Raw genomic sequence first — 22,852 nt, 5'->3', positions numbered from 1 at the left:
GGGGGCAGAGAGACGGGCCCCCGTCACAGAAGACACCCTGGGACGGCCAGGCCCTTCAGAGCCGTCCCTGGTGTCCTCGCCGCCTGCGCTGGGCTCCGAGCTGCGGCGCGCGCGGGTCCCAGGGTGTGTGTGGCTGGACCTCAACAGCACTCCTGGCTCTCCGGTTCGTGCGGGGACACTGGGGCCTTCCTCAGCTTCGCACACGGGCCGGTTCCTTCTTGTTCATTCTCGTGCGTAGGAGGATGGCGGGTTTTGTAATGATGGCTTTTTTTCTTTTCCCCCGGCCAGCAGTCTGGTCTTTAACCTGTGTCTTACCACCGCAGTGTGTCTGCCGGCCAGTCAGCGCCCCGCCGATGCAATCCGCAAGCTTGACTCGCCCTTAAGAACCAATAATCTCGGGGCGCCTGGGTGGCTCAGCTGGTGAAGCGTCTGCCTTCGGCTCAGGTCATGATCTCAGGGTCCTGGGATCGAGCCCCGCTTCGGGCTCCTGCTCGGCGGGGAGTCGGCTTCTCCCTCTGCCTCTCCCCCTGGCTTGTGCTTTCTCTCTTGCTCACCCTCCCTCTCTCTCTCAAAATAAATTAAAAAAAAAAAAAGAAGCAATAATCTCCCCCAACAATCAAATTTTTACTCAAACTCTTTATACAATAATTTACTCTTTTATTACAAGTTTGTTGTTTGTTTTTTCTGATTATTAAGTCATACATGCTTGTTTTGGAAAATGTAGAAATACAGAAACGTATAAAGGAAATTAGAATCTTCCATAATTCCACTGCCAACCGCGGCTAATCGCTCTGCACGTTCTACTCTCGAAACACTGAACCTTAGCTCACTGGAACTTCTCGAACCTAGCCAGAGGCGGTCTTTCTTCAAAGCCTTCATGTCTTTTCCACAGAATAGAAAACGGGAACATATAACATATAAAAAACATACTCAAACCGAATGAGGTTTCTTTACAAAGTAGTTTCCTATAAAATCTCCATTTTTTCAGATGCCTAGGAGTCTGAGACTCGAATACAGACCCTCGAGCATTTAGTAAAAGGAGAAGAGTAGAAAGGGCAAGGGGCTCATCTCCAGATGCCCCCCCGGCTCCTCATGCTGCTGGGGGCAGGGTGCCCGCCTTTCCTGCGAACTGGAGGTTTTTCAGTCTTAGGGGCTGGAGCGAGGCGGCGAGGGAGCCCCTGGGAGGGGATCTGGGGTGAGGAGAAGAGGAGGGAAAGTTGGCCTCCCCGTCACCGCAGAAAGGCACCGAGCATGAGGGGGCCACGGTCAACCAGCAGAGGGGAGAGACCGTGCCACCCAAGACGCACAGGAAGCAGGGGTCGGGGACCAGTCAGCAAGGGCCCTTCCACGCCCCCGTCCCTGCCCCACTATCCCTCACCTCTTTCCGGGGGATCTCACCCAAGCGGGAGTCTGTGTTCCTTCTGGGGACATTATCCCCTCGGCTGTCCGTCCTGCCACACAAATGGAGGGATGAGGATGGGGAGCTGCCCCCCCGCCCCACTCCCCAATCTGTCTCTTGGGAAGAAGAACAAACGAGACGGACCTGGGAATCAAACGGGAAGAGACACTGGCGGACTCACTAGTGAGTTATACTAGGAGGTCACAGTTCTAGATTCTGAGTTCTGAGCCGCAGGGTAAAGAGGAGAAAACTAAGGTAGGAGGACATGAAGACACGGAGGTGGTGTTTACAGGTGAGGAGATGGACACTAGAAAGGAAGAGACCAGAGAGAGGCAGGAGCAGCGAGGGGCAGAGGAAGAGGAGACCGTGGGCCCACCGCTGCCCGCGCTTTCGTCCCGGGGCAAGAACAACGGATGCTTCCCGGTGGATCCGTGGACCGCACCCAGCCCGCTCCTCCCTCCTGAGTTGGGCTGCCCACGGGCCTGACCCCCTCCATCCCCCTCCCATCCTCCCTGCCCTCCAGGCTGGTACCTGCCCTGTTCCTGCCTCTTCAGGTAGAGCAGCAGGTCCTCGGCAGGCAGCGCCCCCCAGCCCCGGGCCTGGTACAGTCGTAAGAGCTGAGACACGTCCATCAGCTGCCCCGCGGGAGCCGGCCCGTCTCCACCTGAGAGGCGCGTCGGGAATGCTGGTCACCCTGGGGTCCCGGCGCCAGCTCGCCGGGAACCCAGACGGGCCTTCAGTCCCAGGTCCCGGCTCCGCACCCAAGACCTCCCCCGTCTACATTCCGGGAAGCCACGGCCCACGTACCCCTCTCTGGGGAGCCACCGCCGGGACCGCTGCTCTGGGAGTGGCTTGAGGGAGGCTCGTGCACCCGGAAAAGACTGGATGCCATGGCTAGGGGCACTTTGGTTTTATGAACGGGGGGCGGGAGGTGTGGCACGTGCGGGGCTGCTTCCTCCCACGACGGGCCAGCCAGCAGACCTGGCAAGAGGAAGGAGGTTCGAGAATCAGGAAACGGGGCAAGAGCCAAGGACACCCCACCACCCAGCCCTCGTTAGGCTTTATGACCTTTGCCAGCTCCCAGAGGTCCACTCCGGACAACCAGCTCCCACCTTCCCCACGCCCGGCCCCAGCCTTCTTCAGAGTTGGCCCTCACCAGGCTTCGGGGGCAACAGATCAACAGAGGGGGCCTCGCTGTTCTGGGGTACCGTCTCCAGCAGCTGCAGGGACAAGACAGTAAGGTGCCCGGAGGACCGATCAGGAAAGAGACCTGGGTCTGGGAGGGAGGCAGAGGCTGGGGAAGTTCCAGAAGGGGCTTAAGAGACAGGAATCAGACAGACTGGGACAGAAGCTCCAGTCCTGAAAGGGGTGCAGCCGCAGGAGAAGAAAATGAAGACGCGGAGAAGGAGGTGAGGTGCGACAGGTGGGCCCTCTCTTACCTGGTGCAAAAAATGCTTGAGGCCCTGGAGCTGGGAGGGGGCCGGCAGCCCCTGCTTGAGGAAGCTGTCCCCGTCGGGCCCAGGATCTTCCTCAGGGAACGGCCGCTCTGGCCTGTGGTCAGGGTGGAAGCCCCCGGCTGGAAAGTGAAACGGGGCCGTGGGTGTGTTGTAGGGGAGGGGAGTCCTCCCCAAATCAACCCCCAAATGCCAAGGGAAAGAGGCCTCTTAAATATAGCAGGGGCATCCCAGCTGGGAGAAGTTTACAGCAGCTGGAGAGAGAACGCACAGCTGAGTCCTGAGAAGTGTGGGCAGGAGGGGAAAGCTGTGCTACTGGGACTCTAGGCAAAGAAATCCCACCACAAACTCCCCAAAGAACAGAAACCAACGTTCAGAATGGCTTGGGATTAAGAGGCATGTTCGGGCCCTCATTCTCTTTAACTATGACTACATGATTTTTACAATCAAAGTCGTGATGTAATCCGTCTCTCCTTCTTCCCTGGACCTGGGCCGTGAGGTCCGCAACACACAGAACACTGCCGTCCACCCAAGTCCCCGCTGACCGAGCAGGGAAACGCCCCTGCACCCGAGGAACGCTCACCGACCCATCAGAGCGCCTCTCCTTGACCCGGACACCAATGTCTCTCCCCGGTTGTCTAGACTATCGGCTGGAGCCGATGTCCCAGCTGGCCAAACCCACGTGCCAGCCGAGGTGAGGGCAGCAAGAACCTGAGAGCGAGCACTGTCCACCAGGGAAAGGAGCTGTGCAGGGAGGAGTGGTGGCAAGAGCCCGCACGGCCCCAAGGCCGGTTCTCATCACCCCAGTGACATCAGACTCCCATGAGCTCCCACTCCCTTTATTCGGAGCCTGCTCCTCGCACCTTCTGGTCACTGAGACGTCTGGGAAACTAACTGCTTGAGCCCCACACAGAGAGGAGGTAAGAGGGAGCCCGCGAGCGCGTACGCGGGGAACCCCAGTGACGTGCGTCCCCGGTTACCCGAGGATGAGGTGAGGCCCGGCTTCGGCTCCAGGGGCTGGAAGGAGTGCTGGCTCTGGAAAGGGGGGCCCAGCAGGAGGCTGAGGTCTGGGGACGGGCTGCAGAGGACAGGTGGGGCTCCAAGCGCCTCGTCCCCCGCTTCCCGGCTCTGCTGCAGTACAGGCTTCAGGGCCACGGCCACGGGAGGCAGAGTCCACAGCCTCCGCTCCCCCTTCTCTGGCTCCTGAGGCCCAGGGCTGGAGGGCCTGGTGGTAGGAACCTGGGCACACGAGAGGCAGGAAGAGGATCACGCTCTGTGCACGTAAAGACACGAGCCAGGGCGCAGACGCCTCGATTCCAAGTTTAAGAGGACAAGTGAGGGCGCCTGGGTGGCTCAGTTGGTTAAGCGACTGCCTTCGGCTCAGGTCATGATCCTGGAGTCCCTGGATCGAGTCCCGCATCGGGCTCCCTGCTCGGCAGGGAGTCTGCTTCTCCCTCTGACCCTCCCCCCTCTCATGTGCTTGCTCTCTCATTCTCTCTCTCTCAAATAAATAAATAAATAAATCTTTAAAAAAAAAAAAAGAGGACAAGTGAGTAGAAAGTCCTTAGGAGGGGATCTGGTAACATCTGTCACCTTCCATCCCGTTTTACAATGCTTATTTTTGACCTCACAATTCCATCTCCAGAAGCTTTACAGATAGGCTTGCACGAGGACACGCGTGAATGATATTTACGTCAGCTCTGTGCGTGGAAGCAGGATATAGAGGACGACTCTGATGTCCACGAATAAACACTGGGCCAAATGAGAAGTCGCACGGCCATGCACAGGAGGCCACCCCTGGGGCCCAGAGCAAGCGGGGCAGGGGAGGACGGTGAGCACTTCCCACCACACACCTTTTTGAACTGTTTGGATTTCCTTTTTTACCACGTGCACGTTATTATCTTTTCCAAAAAAAGATTTTAGCTTAAAATAAAAACTGAAGAATCACAAGGAGGAAGTGGAAGATGCCACCAGAATAGGGCGAGGGGTGAGACTCCTCTAGGGCTGGGGGAGGAGAGCTGGGCCCCACGGCCCGGGCCGGCCTGGGTGAGTGGTGACCACGGCAGAGACTTCCCTCGATGAGGCGGTTCTTCTTCAAGGAAGCACACGGGGTTGCTTCCCCCTAACGCGGGTGCTAGGACCGACCTCGGGACCAGGGCGTTCGAGGGCGATGCCTACCGGGGGGTTCGGAGGCAAGGTGGGGGCGCTGAGCAGCTGGTTGGCCTCCTCCCAGTGGGCGTGCAGCATGGCCTGGAGTCGCTCCACCAGCTCGGCCCGCTGCTCCTCCAGCTGCTGGCGGCCGCTCTGCAGGTCACGCACGCGCGCCTGCTCCCGGGCCAGTCTGGGGGGGAAGACGGCAGAGGGGAGGACAGCCTCTGAGGCAGCAGGCCTCCGCGACTATGCAAGGGGCCGGGGCCACTGCAGACGCAGACAGGCCCACAGGCCCGGGATGGGCTCCATGCGCGGGAGACGGACGGAGGCCTGAAAGGGCCCGCCGCAGGGAGCCGCACCTGAGCTCGTAGTCCTGAGCCACCTGCTGCTGCCTTTCCTCTCGCTCGGCCAGTTCCACCTTGAACTGAGCCAGCTGAGTGGACAGTTCCTGCTGGTGTTGTCCATTCAGGTCCTGCAGCTGCTTCCTAGGAGGACATGGGTGAGGAAGGAGGGCTGAGCCTGGAGACCAAAGTCCTCAAACGGGAAAGGGCCAGAAGGTGCGCCTGGCACAGCGGGGCTCGGGAAGCAGGGAGGGGACAGAGCGGGTGTCTTGGGACCGGGTCCCCAGAGGCAGAGACTGGGATAGTGGTTCACTGAAGAAGCATTTCCAGAAAACTACTGGTAGGGAAGAGGGGATACGGGAAGTGGGCCTGGGAGGGGCAGGAGAGGGGCAGCTCTGCGCCTGGCGCTGGGGACTTGGGCCTGAGGGCAGCCAGGAGGGAGCCTGTGGGCTGGAGGGACCCGAGAGGATCCAGAAAGTGCTGGGCACCTGTGATGCTCCCGCAGGGAGGCCTCGTGCTGCAGGCTGCTCTCCTGGGCCTGCGCCAGGCGCTCGCTCACGTGCTGCTCCAGCTGCAGGGTCAACTCCGACTGCAGCTGGATCCGCTGGCTCTCACACCGCGCCTGGGGGTGAGGGAGGGCGAGAGCTAACGGCTCCGTCGCGCCTGATTCCTGCCGCGAGGACGGAGGGAGGCTCCCACGCGGGACTAGGCGCTTCATGGGCGCACGAAAGGACCAAAGAAATATGTATTGAGCCAACAGCAGTGGTAGGTAGAAGGAGCCCATCTCTAGGACACGCAGCAGGCGTCCCTGTCCCCTGCTCCTAATGGGATGGGGCTGCATCCGGCCTCTTCTTCCTCACCTCACAGTCCTTCTGCAACTCACCGAAACCTGATTTCCCCTCACAGGCCTCCGCGACAAAGAGCTGAACTTCCAAATCCCACAGTGATTTCTCTCGTCTTCTGAGGTGCCCCCTGTGACACCTGCCACTGGCGCCAATCTCCTCCGGAAAGCGCGCCTCCCTCACCCCTGCCTCGCCGCCGCCAGCCCCGTGACCTCGCGCCCCCTGCTCCGGGGCCCCAGCCCACCACTCTTCCTCCAAGCGGAGGGGCAGGATGCTTTCTCGAGTTCTGTCCTCATTCTTCTCTCTGACCCCGTACTAACTAACATTCCGGGTCACGGGTGCTTTTGACACGTGTTTAATAAACATGGAGCATTGGGGCGCCTGGGTGGCTCAGTCGTTAAGCGTCTGCCTTTGGCTCAGGTCATGATCCCAAGGTCCCGGCATCGAGCCCCGCATCAGGCTGCCTGCTCAGTGGGAAGCCTGCTTCTCCCTCTCCCACTCCCCCTGCTTGTGTTCCCTCTCTCACCGTGTCTCTCTCTGTCAAATAAATAAATAAAATCTTTAAAAAATAAAAAATAAAAAAATAAAACAAACATGGAGCATTTAGGCTATGTTTTTTCTTACCATTTATACCTTAAAGCACTTTCTAAGTCTCTCTCTTTAGCTGGACTTTAAGCCCACACACCCAGAAGCCTCCTGAGTAAGTGTACTTGGCTACACCTCAAATAAAACACATTCAAAATTGAGCTCATTTGGTGTTTTACGCTCGAACCTTCTCCTGTTCTATTTCTTGCCTTAGTTAATGGCACTGGTCCCCACTGGAACACCCACACCCTCTGAAACCCAGAGTCATCCCTGACTCCTGCTTCCTTCCACCTTCCTTAGGGTCCTTCCTTCTACTTCCTTAACACCTCCTGAATTTACTCCTCCACTCACGAAGACGGTAATCCAGTATTATCTCACGTCCACTTGATCTCCTGGCCTCTATTCTACCCGACACCCTCTTTCACAGTGGCCCCAGTAGATCCTCCACTTTCTGCCTGAGTGAATATTCTAAAATACACATGTGCTCAATTTTTTCCCTTGTTCGAAACCATCTGAATGCCCCCACTGCCTGAAGAATGAAGTTCTGGCTGCTTGAAATGGCTTACATGGCTACCCACCCACCCCCTCTCTCCCATCATACTAAACCCTTCGTTATTACACCAATGCTTTTTTTTTTAATTTTTAAAAACTGTGGTAAAAGAGACCACATAATATAAAATTTACCTTCTTAACCACTTTTAAGAGTACAGTTGAGTAGTCGTTAACCCTATTCACATTACTGTGCAGATCTCTAGGACTTTTCATCTTATAAAATTAAAACTCTATACCCACCGAACAGTCGCTCCCCATTTCCTCCCACTCCGGCCCCATTCTAACTTCTGCTTCCTGATACTGACTACTCTAGATAGCTCATTACTTAAATTCTTCTAATGGAAGAGTTAATATATACTCCCTCTGAGCCAGCGACAGCACTTTAAGGAATCTATCCTACAGATTTATGTATAATGATGCTCACTGCAGCACTACTTTTAATAGTGAAAAAAAACTGGTGTCAGTGCACATTGCTCATCAGAAGGAAAATGCTTAAGAAAACTATGATTCACCCATTCACTGCGACATTATACAATTCTTCAAAATCACGACGTACATCTATCTACATGTAGTGGGAATACGGGACGTGGAAAGATATTTATAGTAAGAGGTAACAGTGACAAGTTGCAACAAGTGTGTATGTTTTTTTTAAAGCAGCAACCCACAGGGGCACCTGGGTGGCTCAGTCGGTTGAGTGTCCGACTCTTGGTTTCACCTCAGGTCATGATCTCAGGGTCCTGGGATCGAGTCCCATGACTGGTTCCAAGCTCAGCCAGGAGTCTGCTTGAGATTCTCTCTCCCTCTGCCCTTCCCACCCCCGCCCCACTGGCTCGTTCACCCTCTCTCTCAAGTAAATACATCTTAAATAATAAAGCAGTAACCCACAAACTCAAATGAAAAGATCCTGAAAGGGCATACACAAAGGGGTGTGGTAAGGAAAGGTAACCAAGACTTTCTACTTCTGTATTATTCAAACTTGCCTTACAGATAACTTTTATAAATCTTAAAAGTATTTTTAAAACTTCTTTGGGAACCACCCAGCCATGCTGATGTTGGCTCCCTTCTTTATCCATGATAATTACCTCCAATAAATTCACTTTGATTGAAATATGCATGTTATAATTTCTGAAATAACCCCTAAACAAACAGAAACTTTAAAACTAGCTGGCTTTAAAACTAGCTGACAAAAGAAAATGAGAAAAAAGTAATGAATCTAAAAGATGACAAGAAAGGAGAGAAAAATAAAGATTAAGTAGGTAAGACAAAATAAAATCTAAAGTTGAAACATAGATCCAACCATAAATAAATACACTGAATATAAAAGAATTTGATGCTCCAATTAAGAGACAAATATATAAAGGCTGAAAGTAAAGATTACAAAAATATGTGCCAGGCAAGCTCTACTTTAAGGAAAAAGCTTAAAAGAATATTTTTTAAAAGGCTGGTATAAGTCTAGTAACATTATATTATTAAGCAAAAATAGATTCTAAAGTAAAAAGCCTGAAGAGATAAAGAGAGTCAATTCATATGGATAAAACATTCAATTTACCAGGAAAGATGTAGCAATTTTAAAATTTATATGCTCTTAGCAATGGCCTTAATATGTGTAAAGCAAAAACTGACAGACTACGGGAAAAATAGAAAAATCCACAGTCAGTGAGATTTTAATAGAAAAAAAAATCATTAAGGAAACAATGATTTAAATAGCACAATTACCAAACTAGACACACATACAAATAGACACATATAAAACACTTCACCCAACAACTATAAGATACATATTTTCTTTTTTTTTTTTAAGATTTTATTTATTTATTTGAGAGAGAGAATGAGAGACAGCACAAGAGGGAAGAGGGTCAGAGGGAGAAGCAGACTCCCTGCTGAGCAGGGAGCCCGATGTGGGACTCGATCCCGGGACTCCAGGATCATGACCTGAGCCGAAGGCAGTTGCTTAACCAACTGAGCCACCCAGGCGCCCAAGATACATATTTTCAAGCACACATGAGACATGTAGAAAAATGGACCATATATTAGAACAGATAATAAGTATCAAAAAATTTCAAAGAATTTAAGTAACAAAAATACTATATTCTCTCATGTCTACCAGAAACTCTCCAGTGATGGGGGCAGGGGCAGGGAGAGAGGGACAGGGAGGTCCAGCCCAACAGACAAACGTTGCAAAATGTCAGCTGGTGAATCCAAGCGTCATTCATTACACTATTCATGCAACACTCTGTTAAGATAGAAATATTTCAAAACAAAAAGTTGTGTGGAATACACATAAGCAATTTTTTTAAAAGACCATGCTCTCTAATTACAAAATTAAGCTGTAAATCTTATGTGGCCATCAAAAGGAAAGAGATCTTGCCATTTGCAACGACGTGGATGGAACTGGAGGGTATTATGCTGAGCGAAATAAGTCAAACAGAGAAAGACATGTATCATATGACCTCACTGATATGAGGAATTCTTAATCTCAGGAAACAAACTGAAGGTTGCTGGAGGGGGGGTGGGGTGGGAGGGATGGGGTGACTGGGTGATGGACACTGGGGAGGGTATGTGTTCTGGTAAGCGCTGTGAATTGTGCAAGACTGTTGAATTTCAGATCTGTACCCCTGAAACAAATAATGCAATATATGTTAAGAAAGAAAAAAAGAAGAAGAAGAATGTAGCAGGAGGGGAAGAACGAAGTGCGGGAAATCGGAGGGGGAGAAGAACCGTGAGAGACGATGGACTCTGAAAAACAAACTGAGGGTTCTAGAGGGGAGGGGGGTGGGAGGCTGGGTTAGCCTGGTGATGGGTATTGAGGAGGGCACGTTCTGCATGGAGCACTGGGTGTTATGCACAAACAATGAATCATGGAACACTATATCTAAAACTAATGATGTAATGTATGGGGATTAACATAACAATAAAAAATTTAAAAAAAAAATTAAGCTGTAAATCAATAATAAAAACAGAAGTAGAGGGGCGCATGGGTGGCTCAGTCAGTGAAGCATCTGCCTTCAGTTCAGGTCATGATCCCAGGGTCCTGTGATCAAGCCCCGCATCGGGCTCCCTGCTCAGCGGGAGTCGGCTTCTCTCTCTGCCCCTCCCCCGGCTTTCTCTCTCTCTCTCTCTCTCTCTTAAATCTCTAAAATCTAAGATCTAAAATCTTAAAAAAAATAATAAGTAGAGGGGCACCTGGGTGGCTCAGTTGGTTAAGCGGCTGACTCTTGATTTTGGCTCAGGTCATAGTCTCAGGGTCATTTCAAACTAAACTAATTAAATAACCAAACACACACACACATACATACATACATACATACATATGAGAGATTTTTCCACCAAGAAAAAGAACTCACATGGGAGGTCTGAGTTCAAAGAAAGTTAGAACAACAGAGAAAATAGTAAATTATGTGGATACCTCTAAATGAATATTGGCTTTACAGAACAATATTAATAATGTCTTATGGTGGTTGTTTATTTAAAACAGAATTTAAAAACAGTGATCTCATGGAAAATGGCAGGGTAGAAAACTGCAGGGGTTAGTCCTTCTGCCAAAACATCCATTGAGATGTGGAAAAAATATCAAAACCCACTATTTGGGAACTCTGGAACCTGATCAGATACTTAAGCGAGCAGGAGAGTGCCTGATGAAGGCAGAGGCTGCTGGGCTTTGGTACAAGAGCTGGGGATGTGAGCCTGCTTCCATCCCCCAGCCCTTGGCCCTCTGCAGCCACAGGAATGGCAGCCCGGGAAACTAGAGGGACTGGCTGAAGTGAGCGTGGTAGGTAAGGACCTTATCCTCCAAAAACGTGGGATTGGGTGTTTTGGACAGTTTGGCAATTCCCTGAGGAACCAGAGCAAACCACCACCTTTGTTTTGGGCCCCTGCAGAAGCTTCCCTGGTAGCATCAATCATAAGATTTAAAGAGACATATATACTCATTTGAGAGAAGAATTCAGGCATTTAAGAAAATCTCTGTCAACTCACAGGCTAATCACAGAGGTAACAGAACAGAAATGTCAGTCACCACACACAACAAGAAATAGAGACTTTGCAAAAACAGTTTGAAAAAGTCACTATACAAATGGATGGCTGCAGGCATCAAAAAAAAAAAAAAAATCTGAGGAGAGAGAGAGAATATGATTTCCAGAATTACTACATTATAATATTTAAGATGTCTAGTTCTCAACGACAAATTACAAAACACAGAAACAGGAAAATATGACTCATTCAAAGGAAAAAGAGAATTAGGGACGCCTGGCTTGCTCAGTTGGTACAGCATGCAACTCTTGATCTCAGGGTTGTGAGTTCAAGACCCATGTTGGGTGTGGAGAGTACTTAAAAATAAAATCTTTAAAACAAAAAAAAAAAAAAAAAAGGAAAAAGAGATTTGACAGAAGTATTTCCTGTGGAAGCCCAGACATTGGGATTACTAATCAAAGACCTTAAATCAACAGTTTTAAATATGCTCAATGAACTATCTGGACAACAAACTAAATGAAATCAGAATACTGTATGAACAAATAGAAAACATCAATAGAGACATAAATTATAAAAAAGAACCAAATAGAAATTCTGAAGCTATAAAGTACAACTGATGATATGAAAATTTCACTAGATACCACTACATACCCCTATTTCACTATATACCCCTATTGAAATAACCAAGATCCAGAACACTGACCACAACAAGCGTTGGAGGGAATGTAGAGCAACAGGAACGCTCATTCATTGCTGACGGGAATGCAAAATGGTGCTGCGACTCTGGAAGACACTGTGGTGGTTTCTGACAAAACAAAATGTACTCTTCCCATACGATGTAGCAACCACACTCCTTGGTATTTACCCAAAGGAGTTAAAAACTCAGGTCCATACCAAAACCTGCACATGGATGTTTACAAGCTTTATTCTCAACCGCCAGAAATTAGAAGCAACCAAGATGTCCTTCAGTAAGCGCACAGATAGATAAACTGTGGCACATCCAGACAGTGGAATATTATTCAGCACTAAAAAGAAACAAGCTAACAAGCCATGAAAAGGCGCAGAGGAAACTTAAATGCATATTACCAAGTGAAAGAAGTGAGTCTAAAAAGGCTACGTATTGTAGGATTCCAACTATATGACATTCTGGAAAAGGCAAAACTATGGAGACAGTAAAAAGATCAGTGGTTGCCAGGGGTTAGAGGGAGGAAGGGATGAACAGGCAGTGCACAAAGGATCTTTAAGGCAGTGAAACTGAGTGTGACACTATAAAGGTGGATACATGTCATTATAAATTTGTCCAAACCCATAAAATGTACAACAGCAAGAGGGAACCCTAATGTAATCTATGGACTCTAGGTGATAATGACGTGTTGATATAGGTTCATCAATTGTAACGAACATTCTACTCTGGTGGGAGATGTTGGTAATGGGGGCAGCTGTGTATCTGTGGGGGTACGGGGTATATGGGAAATCTCTGTACCTTCTGCTCACTTTTGCTCTGAACATAGGACTGCTCTAAATAATAAAGACTATTTTAAAAATTTCACCAAAGGGGCTCAATGGCAGAGTTCGGCAGGAAGAAGAAAGAGCCAATGAACTTGATGATAAGCAACAGAAACTATCTAATCCAATGAGCAACAGGAAAAAACAATCAAGAAAAATGAACAGAACCTGAGGGGCCTGTGGGACATCATACCAACGGATGCATTAGCAAAGTCCCAGAAGGACAAGAAAGAGAGAAAGAACAGGAAAAAAAAAAAATCTCAAAAAACAGCCAAAAACTTCCCAAATTTGATAAAAGACATAAATCTACCCATCCCCAAAACTCAACAATCTCTAAACAGAATAAACTCAAGGAGATCTACACTACAACACATCATAGTCATATTGTCAAAAGCCAAACACAGAGTGGCGCCTCGGTGGTTCAGTTGGTTAAGCGGCCTACTTTGATTTTGGCTCAGGTCATGATCTCAGGAGTCATGGGATTGAGCCTGCACTCGGCTCCAGCTCTGCGTCAGCTCCATGCTCAGCACAGAGTCTGCTTGTCTCTCTCCACCTGCTCCTCCCCTGGCTCATGTGCACGCTCTCTCTCTCTCTCAAATAAATAAATAAAATCTTAAAAAAAAAAAAAAAAGCCAAACACAGAGAAAGGAGCAAGAGAGAAGCACCTGGTCACTTATAGCCCCTACGTGAGAATAACTGCCAATTTCTCATCAGAAGTCATAGAGGCCAGAAGGTAGTGGAATGACATATTTCAAGTGCTGGAAGAAAATCAACTGTCAAGTGAAACAAAAAACAAAAACCTTCAAGAATGAAAAAGAAATTAAGCCATTCTCAGATAAACTAAAGCTAAGAGCATTCATTTCTAGTAGACCTGACTTACCAAAAAATGCTGAAGGAGTCCTGCAGGCCAAAATGAAATGAGACACTAACCTGAAGCCATATGAAGAAATAAAGAACCCCGATAAAGGTTACTCCGCAGGTAAATACAGAAGCCTGTATTACCGTACTCTCAGTTTGTAACTCCTTTTTTCCTGTAGGATATAAAAGGCAGATGCACAAAACAGTACCGATAAATCTGCGTCAATAACACCACGAAAGCGGAGACACACCGATGTACAGGAACAGTGGCCGCACGCTATTGAAACTAAAGTTAGTATTATTCAAACTAGGTGACCGTTATTTTAAGATGTTAGTTGTAATCTCAAGGGAATCCTTAAGAAAATAACTTTAAACATGTACAGAAAAGGAAAAATGAAGAGAATCAAAAACGGTACACAAAATATTGATGAAATACCCCAAAAAGGCAGTAATGGAGCAACTGAAAACCAGAAACAAGTAAGATGTATGGAAAACAAATAGTTAAATGGCAGAAATCAGTCCTTAGCCAGTAATTACTTTAAATGTAAATGGATTAAACTCTCCAATTAAAAGGCAGGAATTGGCAGAATGGATTAAACAACGAAACAAAACATGATCCTGTGTATGTGGTCGACAAGAAACTCACTTTAGATACAAAGACACAAAAGCCTCTTAAGTGAAAGGATGAAAAGAGCCCATGCAAATAGCACCCAGGAGAGCTAGGGTGGGGGCTAGATTAACATTAGACAAAATAGATTTTAAGCCAAAAAAGGTTATAGCAAGAAGACATAACAATATACACATCTGTGTACTTAACAGAGCCCCAAAATATATGAAGACAAAATGGACAGACTTCTTGAAGGGAGGCATGGACAGTCCTACAGTAATAACTGGAAACAGTAACAGCTGGAAACATCAACACCTCTCTTTCGATAATGGACAGAACAATAAGGAAATCGACGACTTGAATAACACTAAAGTCAGGCACTGGATCCAACAATGAACAGACAAAAATCCTTGCCTTCAAAAAATGCACAAGATTTTAAAAGGTGCAGAATGCAGTCTATCAGGAGAAAAATTCAAACAGGGAAGGGGAGCGTGGATTGTCAGAGGTTGCGGATCTTACCCAGTGGGGCTGGGGAAGACCTCACTACAAAGATGACACTGAGTCAGGAGTAGTTCTCCTGTCCCTCAACTATCATCTATCGCACTACTTCAAGAATGTGTGCGCTAGACAAACCCCCCCTCTAGCTGGTCGCTCCTCGTTGGCCAGGAAGATTCCTAGCTCCCAGCACGGAGCTTCCACGGTGGGGCTGTTGAGTAGACTCCGTGAACCAACGCACACCCAGCGAGCACCAGTCTGGGGGGCTAAGGCAGCTTGCATGCCGATATGGAACTGTACTAACATCTCTAGCCTCGGTCCTCCACGAGGAGTTAGTTTCCATGTGGTCAGTCCGCCAATTCCGCGGGTGAGGTGAAAAGAAAAAGGAGTGTGTTCTTCCCAACACTGGCCTCGCTAACCCAGAAACGGGGTGCGTCTCCTCACGTCCATCATTAATAAGGGAAGTCTCTCAGGCTGACTTGCTCTGGGAACCTCAACAATGTGCACTTAACACACGATTTACACACACAGTAGTCCCCCTCTCTACGGTCTTGCTTTGCGCAGGTCCAGCTATCCGTGGTCAACCGTGGTCCGGAGGCAGGCGATCCCCCTTCTGACGTGCTGCTGGAAGGTCAGCAGCCTAACGCTGCGTCCTCGCCTCCTTCATCGCCCCCCGCGGGCACCTCCCCATCTCTCATGCTCACCAGAAGACGGGTGAGCACACGACAGTAAGACGTGCTGAGCGAGAGACCGCATTCACGTAACTTTTATTACAGCCTGTTGCTATAAGTGTTCAAGTTTAATACGAGTTACTATCCGTCTCTTACTGTGGCTGTGTCATAGATTTACCTTTACCGTAGGCGCGGACGCACAGAAAACACGCAGTACGTCCGGGGTTCAGTACTACGCGCGGTTTCGGGCACTTTATCCCCCGTGGATGAGGCAGAAGCCTTCAGGGGTCAAAATTCTAGGTAAAAAATGGCAGTGTTTGCCATGACTCCCAAAAGGTCCCCGGCCTCACACCTACTTGTCCTAACGAGGAGGGCAGCCTCGGGCACCTGCCGCCACCTGACCTGCACCAAGCTCATCTCCAGCTGCAGGGCGTCTCGCTCTCTCCGAGCCGTGTCCAGCTCCCCTTCCAGCCGCCGCACGTCCGCCTGCACCAGCATTAGCTGCTGCTGGGCCTCCCGCGCGGCCTGCGCCTCCCTCTGGGTGCTCCCCTGGGAGAGGAAACCAAACTCAAGTGCGCGCCTCCATTCCCGCCTCCTGGTCACCTCCGTTCCCCAAGTCGTCCTCCCGCGCCCTGAAACCCAAGCCGCTACTCTCCCTCTTCACACCTGACTCTCTGCTCGGCTCTGGGGAATCTCACTCTTTCAGCCTATGAGGTACTGGCTGTCCCCGGCCCTGCCTGCTGGCCCCGCACCCTCCACCTTGTCCCCCCCAGACAGGTCTTCACTCTGCAGCCCAGTCCCCCCCCCACCCCATATTCTGACCTGCCGTCTCATTCCGTCATTCTGCCCTTCAGCTGTTGCCCGTTCCCCGACGACGGGACGGCCGCTCTCACCTTCTCCTTTTCCAGCTGAGCGAGCACCTCCTCCTGCAGGGCCCCGTAGCGCTCCTGGAGCTCGAGCTCTCGCTGGGCCCAGGCCTGCCGCTCCTCCTCCAGGGCCAGCTTCAGCGCCTCCAGCTGTCGACGCTCACTCAGCTGCCCAGCCCGAGCCTCATCCCGCTCTTCCTGCAGGGCCCGGCCCCGCTGCTGCTCCAGCTCCAAGCTCAGGGTCAGAGCCTGCCTCTCCTCCTCCTGGAGCCCCAGGGAAAACCAGATCCTGAGCAAGCCCTCAAGAGAGCAGCAAGCGGCCCCGTCACCCCCAGACACTGCACCCGCTGAGAATTCTGTCCGCTCAAAAACAAGAGTTGACAAGCCCACAGGACTGTGACACGGTAAACAGGAGCGTCTGTTCCAGAACTCGGTCCATCTGGGCTCAAATCGGTTTGCATCCCAGCTGTCACTCGCTATGTGTTCATGTCTAGGGCCTACCTTGTGAGGATTCCAGTAAAAAGTGCACAGAAAGCAATCAGCACAGCGTCTAGCACGTAGTAAGCACTCAATATGCAATACCAGTCACTATCATCCTCAAAAGAAGCTCCACAAAGCCTAGAAAACCCAGCCTCTGATCATGAACCAGCCGACCAGCAACCATGACCGGCGCTGTTGGATCAAGCCTGTGAAGGGGCGCCTGGGTGGCTCAATCGGTTAAGCGGCTGCCTTCGGCTTGGGTCGTGATCCCGGGATCTTGGGATCGAGCCCCGCATCAGGCTTCTTGCTCGGTGGGGAGCCTGCTTCTCCCTCTCCCTCTGCCTGCCTGCTGCTCCCCCTGCTTGTGCTCTATCTCTCTCTCTGTGTCAAATAAATAAATAAAATCTTAAAAAAAAAAAAAAAGCCCGTGAAGATGACAAGTAACAGCACGCATGTCGCAAGCACGCATCATGCACATAACTGAGTTCCAGACCTGGCTGCTAATTCATATGAGTAATCATCTTATCATTCCAGCAATAAGAAACCCGATTAAGTCTCATCCCATACCTTTTCTGGCTCTGCCCTAGACCAGAGATCCCAAACCTGGCTGAACAAAATCACCTAGGAAACTGCTGAAAATATTTCAGCTCCCCAGCTCAATATATCTACCAAATCAAAACCCCTGGCGACGCGTCCCAGAAATCTACATTGTAAAACAATCCCCCCGATGATTCTTTTTTTTTTTTTTTAAAGATTTTATTTATTTGATAGAGAGAGAGAGACAGCCAGAGAGGGAACACAAGCAGGGGGAGTGGGAGAGGGAGAAGCAGGCTTCCCGCTGAGCAGGGAGTCCGATGAGGGGCTCCATCCCAGGACTCCGGATCATGACCTTAATGACTGAGCCACCCAGGCACCCCTCCCCTCCTTCCATGATCCATGATTCTAATGAGGCAATGATTTGCAGAGTCTCTCGAGCCAACTTGGTGGCCGAGCCCCGTCTGCAGAGGATCTAGTAGAACGAGTGTTCTAAGGACACATTTGGGGAAACAGTCCCCTGGCGTGGCTCCCACAACCCACCGATGGCCCACAGCCTCTAATGGAATGGACCGAGCCCGGCATTCTCACCAGCGTCTCTCTTTCCCGTTGCTGCCGTCTGGCACTTTCCTGCTCACGATTCAGGGCCTCCATGGCCTCGGAAAGGCTTTGCTCCAGGTGGGTCACTGTCTTTCAGGGACAGGGGAACACAGGACAGAGAAACAGAGGGGAATCCCTGCAGGTTATATTTCAGAAAGCTTCAGCGATAACAAACTAAAAGTGAGACCTAACTCAGTGACTTGGGGGCCTAAGAGAAGACTACGTGGTGTGGGGAAATCTGGGAAGACATGGATGATGCAAGTCTGGCAGCAAAAACAGTGAAGTTGGGGGGAAACGGGGAGAAGAACGGCCAGGCCGGTGACTCCTCAAGACTGAGCTCAATCTGTTAGGGACCCGGATCCGGAGCTATCTGGACTCCCTTCCCTCTATCGATCTGTGCCCTAGGCTCTCATGCCGTCTGATCCAGGTTGCCCACCTCCTGCTGCTTGCTTCTGGTAAGTTCGGCTGCCTGGCGTTCCTCCTGGAGCCCCCGAAGCACCTCTGCCCGCTCGGCCTCGTGACGGTTCCAGCCCTCCACCACTCGGGCCAGGGTCTCAGGAGAGGAAAGTCAAATGGAATTTCAAAGTAATTTTTTTGCCCTCTTTCTGCCCGCAGGGGTGGGGTCAACAGCCACCTTCTCCCAGGAGTGGGGAACCCTCCCACCCCCAGCTCCTAGCGTGAACAAAGAACCGCTGGTTGGCCATCCCCTTTTCACTATTCTTTGGCGCCCCCCACGAGAGACCCACCCGCATTCTGTGACCCTGGCACCTTGTCCAACTGTTCGATCATGCTATCTTTCTTGCGGTCAGCAGTCACAGCCACAACTAACTGCTGCTGAAGCTCTAGCACCCGGGTCTGTAGGGTCTGAATATGGCGCTCACAATGCTGGGAAGAAGGAGGACAAGTCTGGGTGTTACTATCCCTAATTTGACCACAGCATCAAACTTCCCAGCGCCTCTTGGCGAAAATGGGCTGGAGACAGGGGAGCCCAGGTCCCAAGAACAGAAGAGGTTTGGAGAAGAAGGATCAGGAACTCGGGAGCAGGAATCTTGAGGCCCAAGACCTCTACCAGCTCAGGAGACAGGGGCTTAGCTTCCAGGCTATTCCATTTCCTGGATCTCCAGGGAGAAATTTCCACGAACCTTCTGGCAGGAGACCAACAGCCCACACTTCACAGAGTGGGAGGTGACTCGTGCCTAAGCAGCTCATTGGGCACAGTGAAGGTTGGCAAGGAGAACATGGCAAGGAGAAAGGAGAAAGCCTTTCATTCAGGCCCAGGCAGCTTCAAACAGACGAAGAGATGGTTCCAAAAATGACAACACAACCAATGACCGTAGCCTTTCCCCTGCCTAGTCCGCCTCTCTGCTCCCTTCAGATAAGCTGAGGTTTGCAGAAATAAAGTCCGGTGTATCACCAGGAGCCATAAAGCCTTCACACAAGCCAGCAAGGTGTGCTGTTCATTCACCGCACACTTCTGGAACGCTTCCTTGTGTCAGGCACGTTCTGGACAGTGATGAACAAGATAAGGTCCGACCCGCATAGAGCTTAGATTGTAGAGGGGAGAAGCAGACAGGATATATCAGACTATGATAAGCTATCACCCAAGGGGCCTGAATGCCCACCCGGAGGAGAGGTGTGCATCGTAGACGGGATGGTCAAACTCGACCTCCCTGAAGAGCCATCTGAGCAAAGTTTCAGCTTGCAGGCCCTCAACCCTCAGCCCTTCCCAGCACCCAGCCTATTTCTAATCTTTGCTGCTTTCAAACGGAAGCCTTGGTGACTCACCTTGCGACGGGTGTGTTCGGAATCCAGTGCATCTCTCAGGCCCTGGAAATCCGGGGGATTGTGGGGGGGCCCCGGCCGAAGACTGGCATAGCGGGGAAACAACTCCTCCAGGGCTTGGGCTGAGCTAGATGGAGATAAGCCTTGCAGGGGCCGGGTGCTGAACAAAGCAGGCAGAGAATATCAGGGTACGGAAAGCTTTCGAGAGCCCCTAGTCCAACTGTGACATTTTACAAACGAGGAAACAGAAACTCAGAAGGAGCAAGAGACTTGGCCAAAGTCATAGAGCTAGACAGCACTCGGGTTCTGTGATTCACTCTACAGTGCTCCTTCCTGTCTACCACACTCCCAGCAGTAAAAGTCTTAGCAGAAACAAGCCAACTCGGGGCGCCTGGGTAGCTCAGTTGGTTGGGTGACTGCCTTCGGCTCAGGTCATGATCCTGGAGTCCCGGGATCGAGTCCCGCGTCGGGCTCCCTGCTCAGCGGGGAGCCTGCTTCTCCCTCTGACCCTCCCCCCTCTCATGTACTCTCCCTCTCTCTCTCTCTCTCTCTCATTCTCGCTCTCTCAAATAAATAAATAAATAAATCTTTAAAAAAAAAAAAAAGAAACAAGCCAACTCTTCTGGGGGAAGAAGGACTAGAGGTTGGGAGAAAGCCAGGTACTAGGCAGCAGATGCCCATGGTCCCGAAGGAGTAAAGGGGATAGAAGATAGGGAAAAAAGGATGAAAACTGAAAGCTAAGGGACAAGCATCTTAGGTCCCTAGGAGATAGAAAAGCAGGAAAGACAGAACTCAGGAAGGGAACGTTGCCTCTCCGAGAAGACAAGCAAGCCAGCTAGAAGAACCCCAGGGGGAACTCACTTAAGCAAGGTGGCTGTGCTGTCACTGTCAAATGAGTCGTCTTCTCGTCTCTCTGAGCCAGGACCTGGAGTGATGGGATCCCCTGCAGGCAGCCAGAGGGACCCCACAGCCAGGGTCAGGGAAGAATAGGAACCCTGTCTCTTCAAAGACGAAGAGAGGAGTGGGCCTTTCCTTTCGACTTCACCCACTCCTCTAGCCCCTCTCCCAAAGAACTGGAGCCTTTCCTCCTGAACTCTCTTGTCTTGGACGCCTTCCTTTCTCCGCCTTCTCCCACCCCTTAAATCTGGGTTTAACTCACGATAGGCCGTATCCCGGGAGTTTTGGAGCATGCTCTGGAGCTGACCCCGAACACTTTCCATCTCAAAAATATGCTTGGAGCCATCCTAGAAAAAAGCAGCATGGAAATCAGATGCAACCTGAATGATCTTATGTTCTACACGCTGCCAGGGTATGTGGCATCTGGTACTCCCTAAAACCCAAGAATTTTTACTCCAGCACCTGGGACAGCCAAGAAAACCGGAACTGACCCAATAAGGGTTGAAACTCAAATGTCTGCAGAAGGCAGGCACATAGTGTAAATAAATTAATTGGGCACATTAAGACAAGCCTGGTGAGGATCCTTGCCAACTAGAAGAGGAAATACCTCATCTAAAGACTGTGGAGTCCGTGGCTATCAGTTTTTCAAACTCTGGAAGACCTAACCAGTCTGCAACACTAATAACCAACCTCTCTGTGACATGTGTAATCGATTAGACCGTGTTTGAATGACTGACATGCCAAACTGTAAACCACACAATCAAACTAGCTTTGAGCTGGAAGGAGCTTAGCAAATTTTGCTATCCTTAAGTGCCTAGTTCTCTCTTGAACTGAAGAAACCTTATCCTCGCTTAGTGCCCAAGTCCCAGTCAAAGCACAGCAACCTGTCCCTTGGTGCAGGTATCTTCAAAATAGGAGTTCAGTCCAACAATAGGAGTTCAAATCTCAGCAAAGCAATCTTTTTTTTTTTTTCTTTTTTACGACCACCCGTTCCAAGACCCTAGAGGTACCCAAGACACACCTGTCTCACCTTTTTCTTCAGGTTGTTCTCCAAGCCAACCGACAAGCTGTGACTCAGCTCTTGGGCCAAGCCATCTAACATCTCATGGGGAGGTGGGGAGGTGGTGGGGAGATACAGCTGGGCTCGGGCGGTGGCCTCCGCCTGACGACTGAGGTGCAAAGAAGCATAGAGCTGGGAGGTCACCTCAGAGGATACTTGGTTCAGCCCAGGGGCTTCTGATGAATCACTCAGGAGATCCTCAGCCCGGAGAGGTGAACCGGGGCTGGTAGCTGATGTCGCCATGAGTACAAGCACCAGGCAACTGCAGACAGCAGAAGTGGGAACTCCTGGTCCTGCTTTAGGAGACTCCAGGGGGGGAAGTGCACCGAGAAAGAAGATTTGGGAGAAAGGAGGAAGACTCCAAGCCAAGGATCCTTGTTGAGGGACGGTAGGGAGGCTTTCTGGTTAGAGGAAAGGTTTCCAGCAGTTCCGGAGGCCATGGGAGAGGGCAAAAGCATTTCCTTCCACCGCGCCTGGGACCGGTGGAAAAGGAGGGTGCAGCAAGGAGGGGGTGGGGACAGAAGACCGAGGGGAGACAGCCCCACTGCAATTCCCCTGGAGTGCTGAAGACCAACTTCTGGCACAGGCTTTTAAATTCTCACACCCAGAACCTGCAAACTGAAATGGACCCAATCCAACAGCGGCCTGATTTCCCTCCAGCAGTCTTATTTGGCCCCCACCTGGCCGGGGTCTCAGAGAGGCTGGACCCTCACGTTCCCCACCTCCTCACGCCCGTCGCCATGCACCTGTTCCACCCACCGTCAACCCTCCTGTATACCCCCTCCGACTGCTCCTGGCAAGAAAGCCATAGCGAGGCTCTTCAGAATCCCCCCCTCCGTGCTATCCCAAGAGAAACTCTGTGAACCCTCGGCCACCCCCTCCAAGTCCGCCGCCCTCCAGCCTAGCCTGAGATCCTCTACCCGGACCACCCCTGGCTGCTCCGCGCCACACCGCCAGACCTCAGCCCCGCTCAGTTTGCCAAGGTGCGGGCCAGGGATTGTCCCCCTCCCCTGAGCCCCGGTCCGGGAGACCAAGGACCCCGCACACCCACCCTCGCCGCCTTCCCTACACTCAAAACCGTTGGCAGCCTCCCGCCCACCGTCCGCAGCCCCGCCTCGCTCGCGTAGATGACGTCACCAGCCCCGCGCTCTCCCTCGCAGGCGCCCAGCTTCTGGAGCCCGGGAGCCCTAGACGCGCGTGCGC

General features: G+C 50.9%; 1 protein-coding gene across 9 annotated transcripts; it reads right to left on the bottom strand.

The window, feature by feature from the left end:
* Positions 1–605: 605 nt before the first annotated feature.
* Positions 606–22,847, bottom strand: CNTROB (centrobin, centriole duplication and spindle assembly protein). Of its 9 annotated transcripts, none has more exons than XM_078067887.1 (20): positions 22,701–22,847; positions 21,611–22,267; positions 20,852–20,936; positions 20,554–20,635; positions 19,696–19,852; positions 18,679–18,795; positions 18,347–18,463; positions 17,902–18,000; positions 16,324–16,560; positions 15,833–15,979; positions 5,834–5,967; positions 5,364–5,489; positions 5,032–5,194; positions 3,834–4,092; positions 2,839–2,975; positions 2,556–2,619; positions 2,207–2,380; positions 1,931–2,063; positions 1,379–1,451; positions 606–1,190 (listed from the first exon to the last, which is right to left on the bottom strand). In XM_078067887.1, exons 2-20 carry the CDS (start codon positions 21,890–21,892, stop codon positions 1,065–1,067), a joined length of 2,712 nt encoding a protein of 903 aa, XP_077924013.1. In that variant the 5' UTR covers positions 21,893–22,267; positions 22,701–22,847; the 3' UTR covers positions 606–1,064. The 9 variants fall into 9 exon arrangements, 7 of the variants coding, with proteins under 7 accessions (XP_077924013.1, XP_077924012.1, XP_077924015.1 ...); XM_078067886.1 differs by having other exon boundaries at positions 22,719–22,847; XR_013445998.1 differs by lacking the exon at positions 22,701–22,847 and adding an exon at positions 1,581–1,706 and having other exon boundaries at positions 1,129–1,190; positions 21,611–22,694.
* Between the last annotated feature and the right edge of the window lie 5 nt (positions 22,848–22,852).

The sequence above is a fragment of the Halichoerus grypus genome, chromosome 2 (assembly GCF_964656455.1).
Source record: "Halichoerus grypus chromosome 2, mHalGry1.hap1.1, whole genome shotgun sequence".
NCBI lineage: Eukaryota > Metazoa > Chordata > Mammalia > Carnivora > Phocidae > Halichoerus > Halichoerus grypus.
This window is presented reverse-complemented; position numbering and strand designations above follow the sequence as displayed.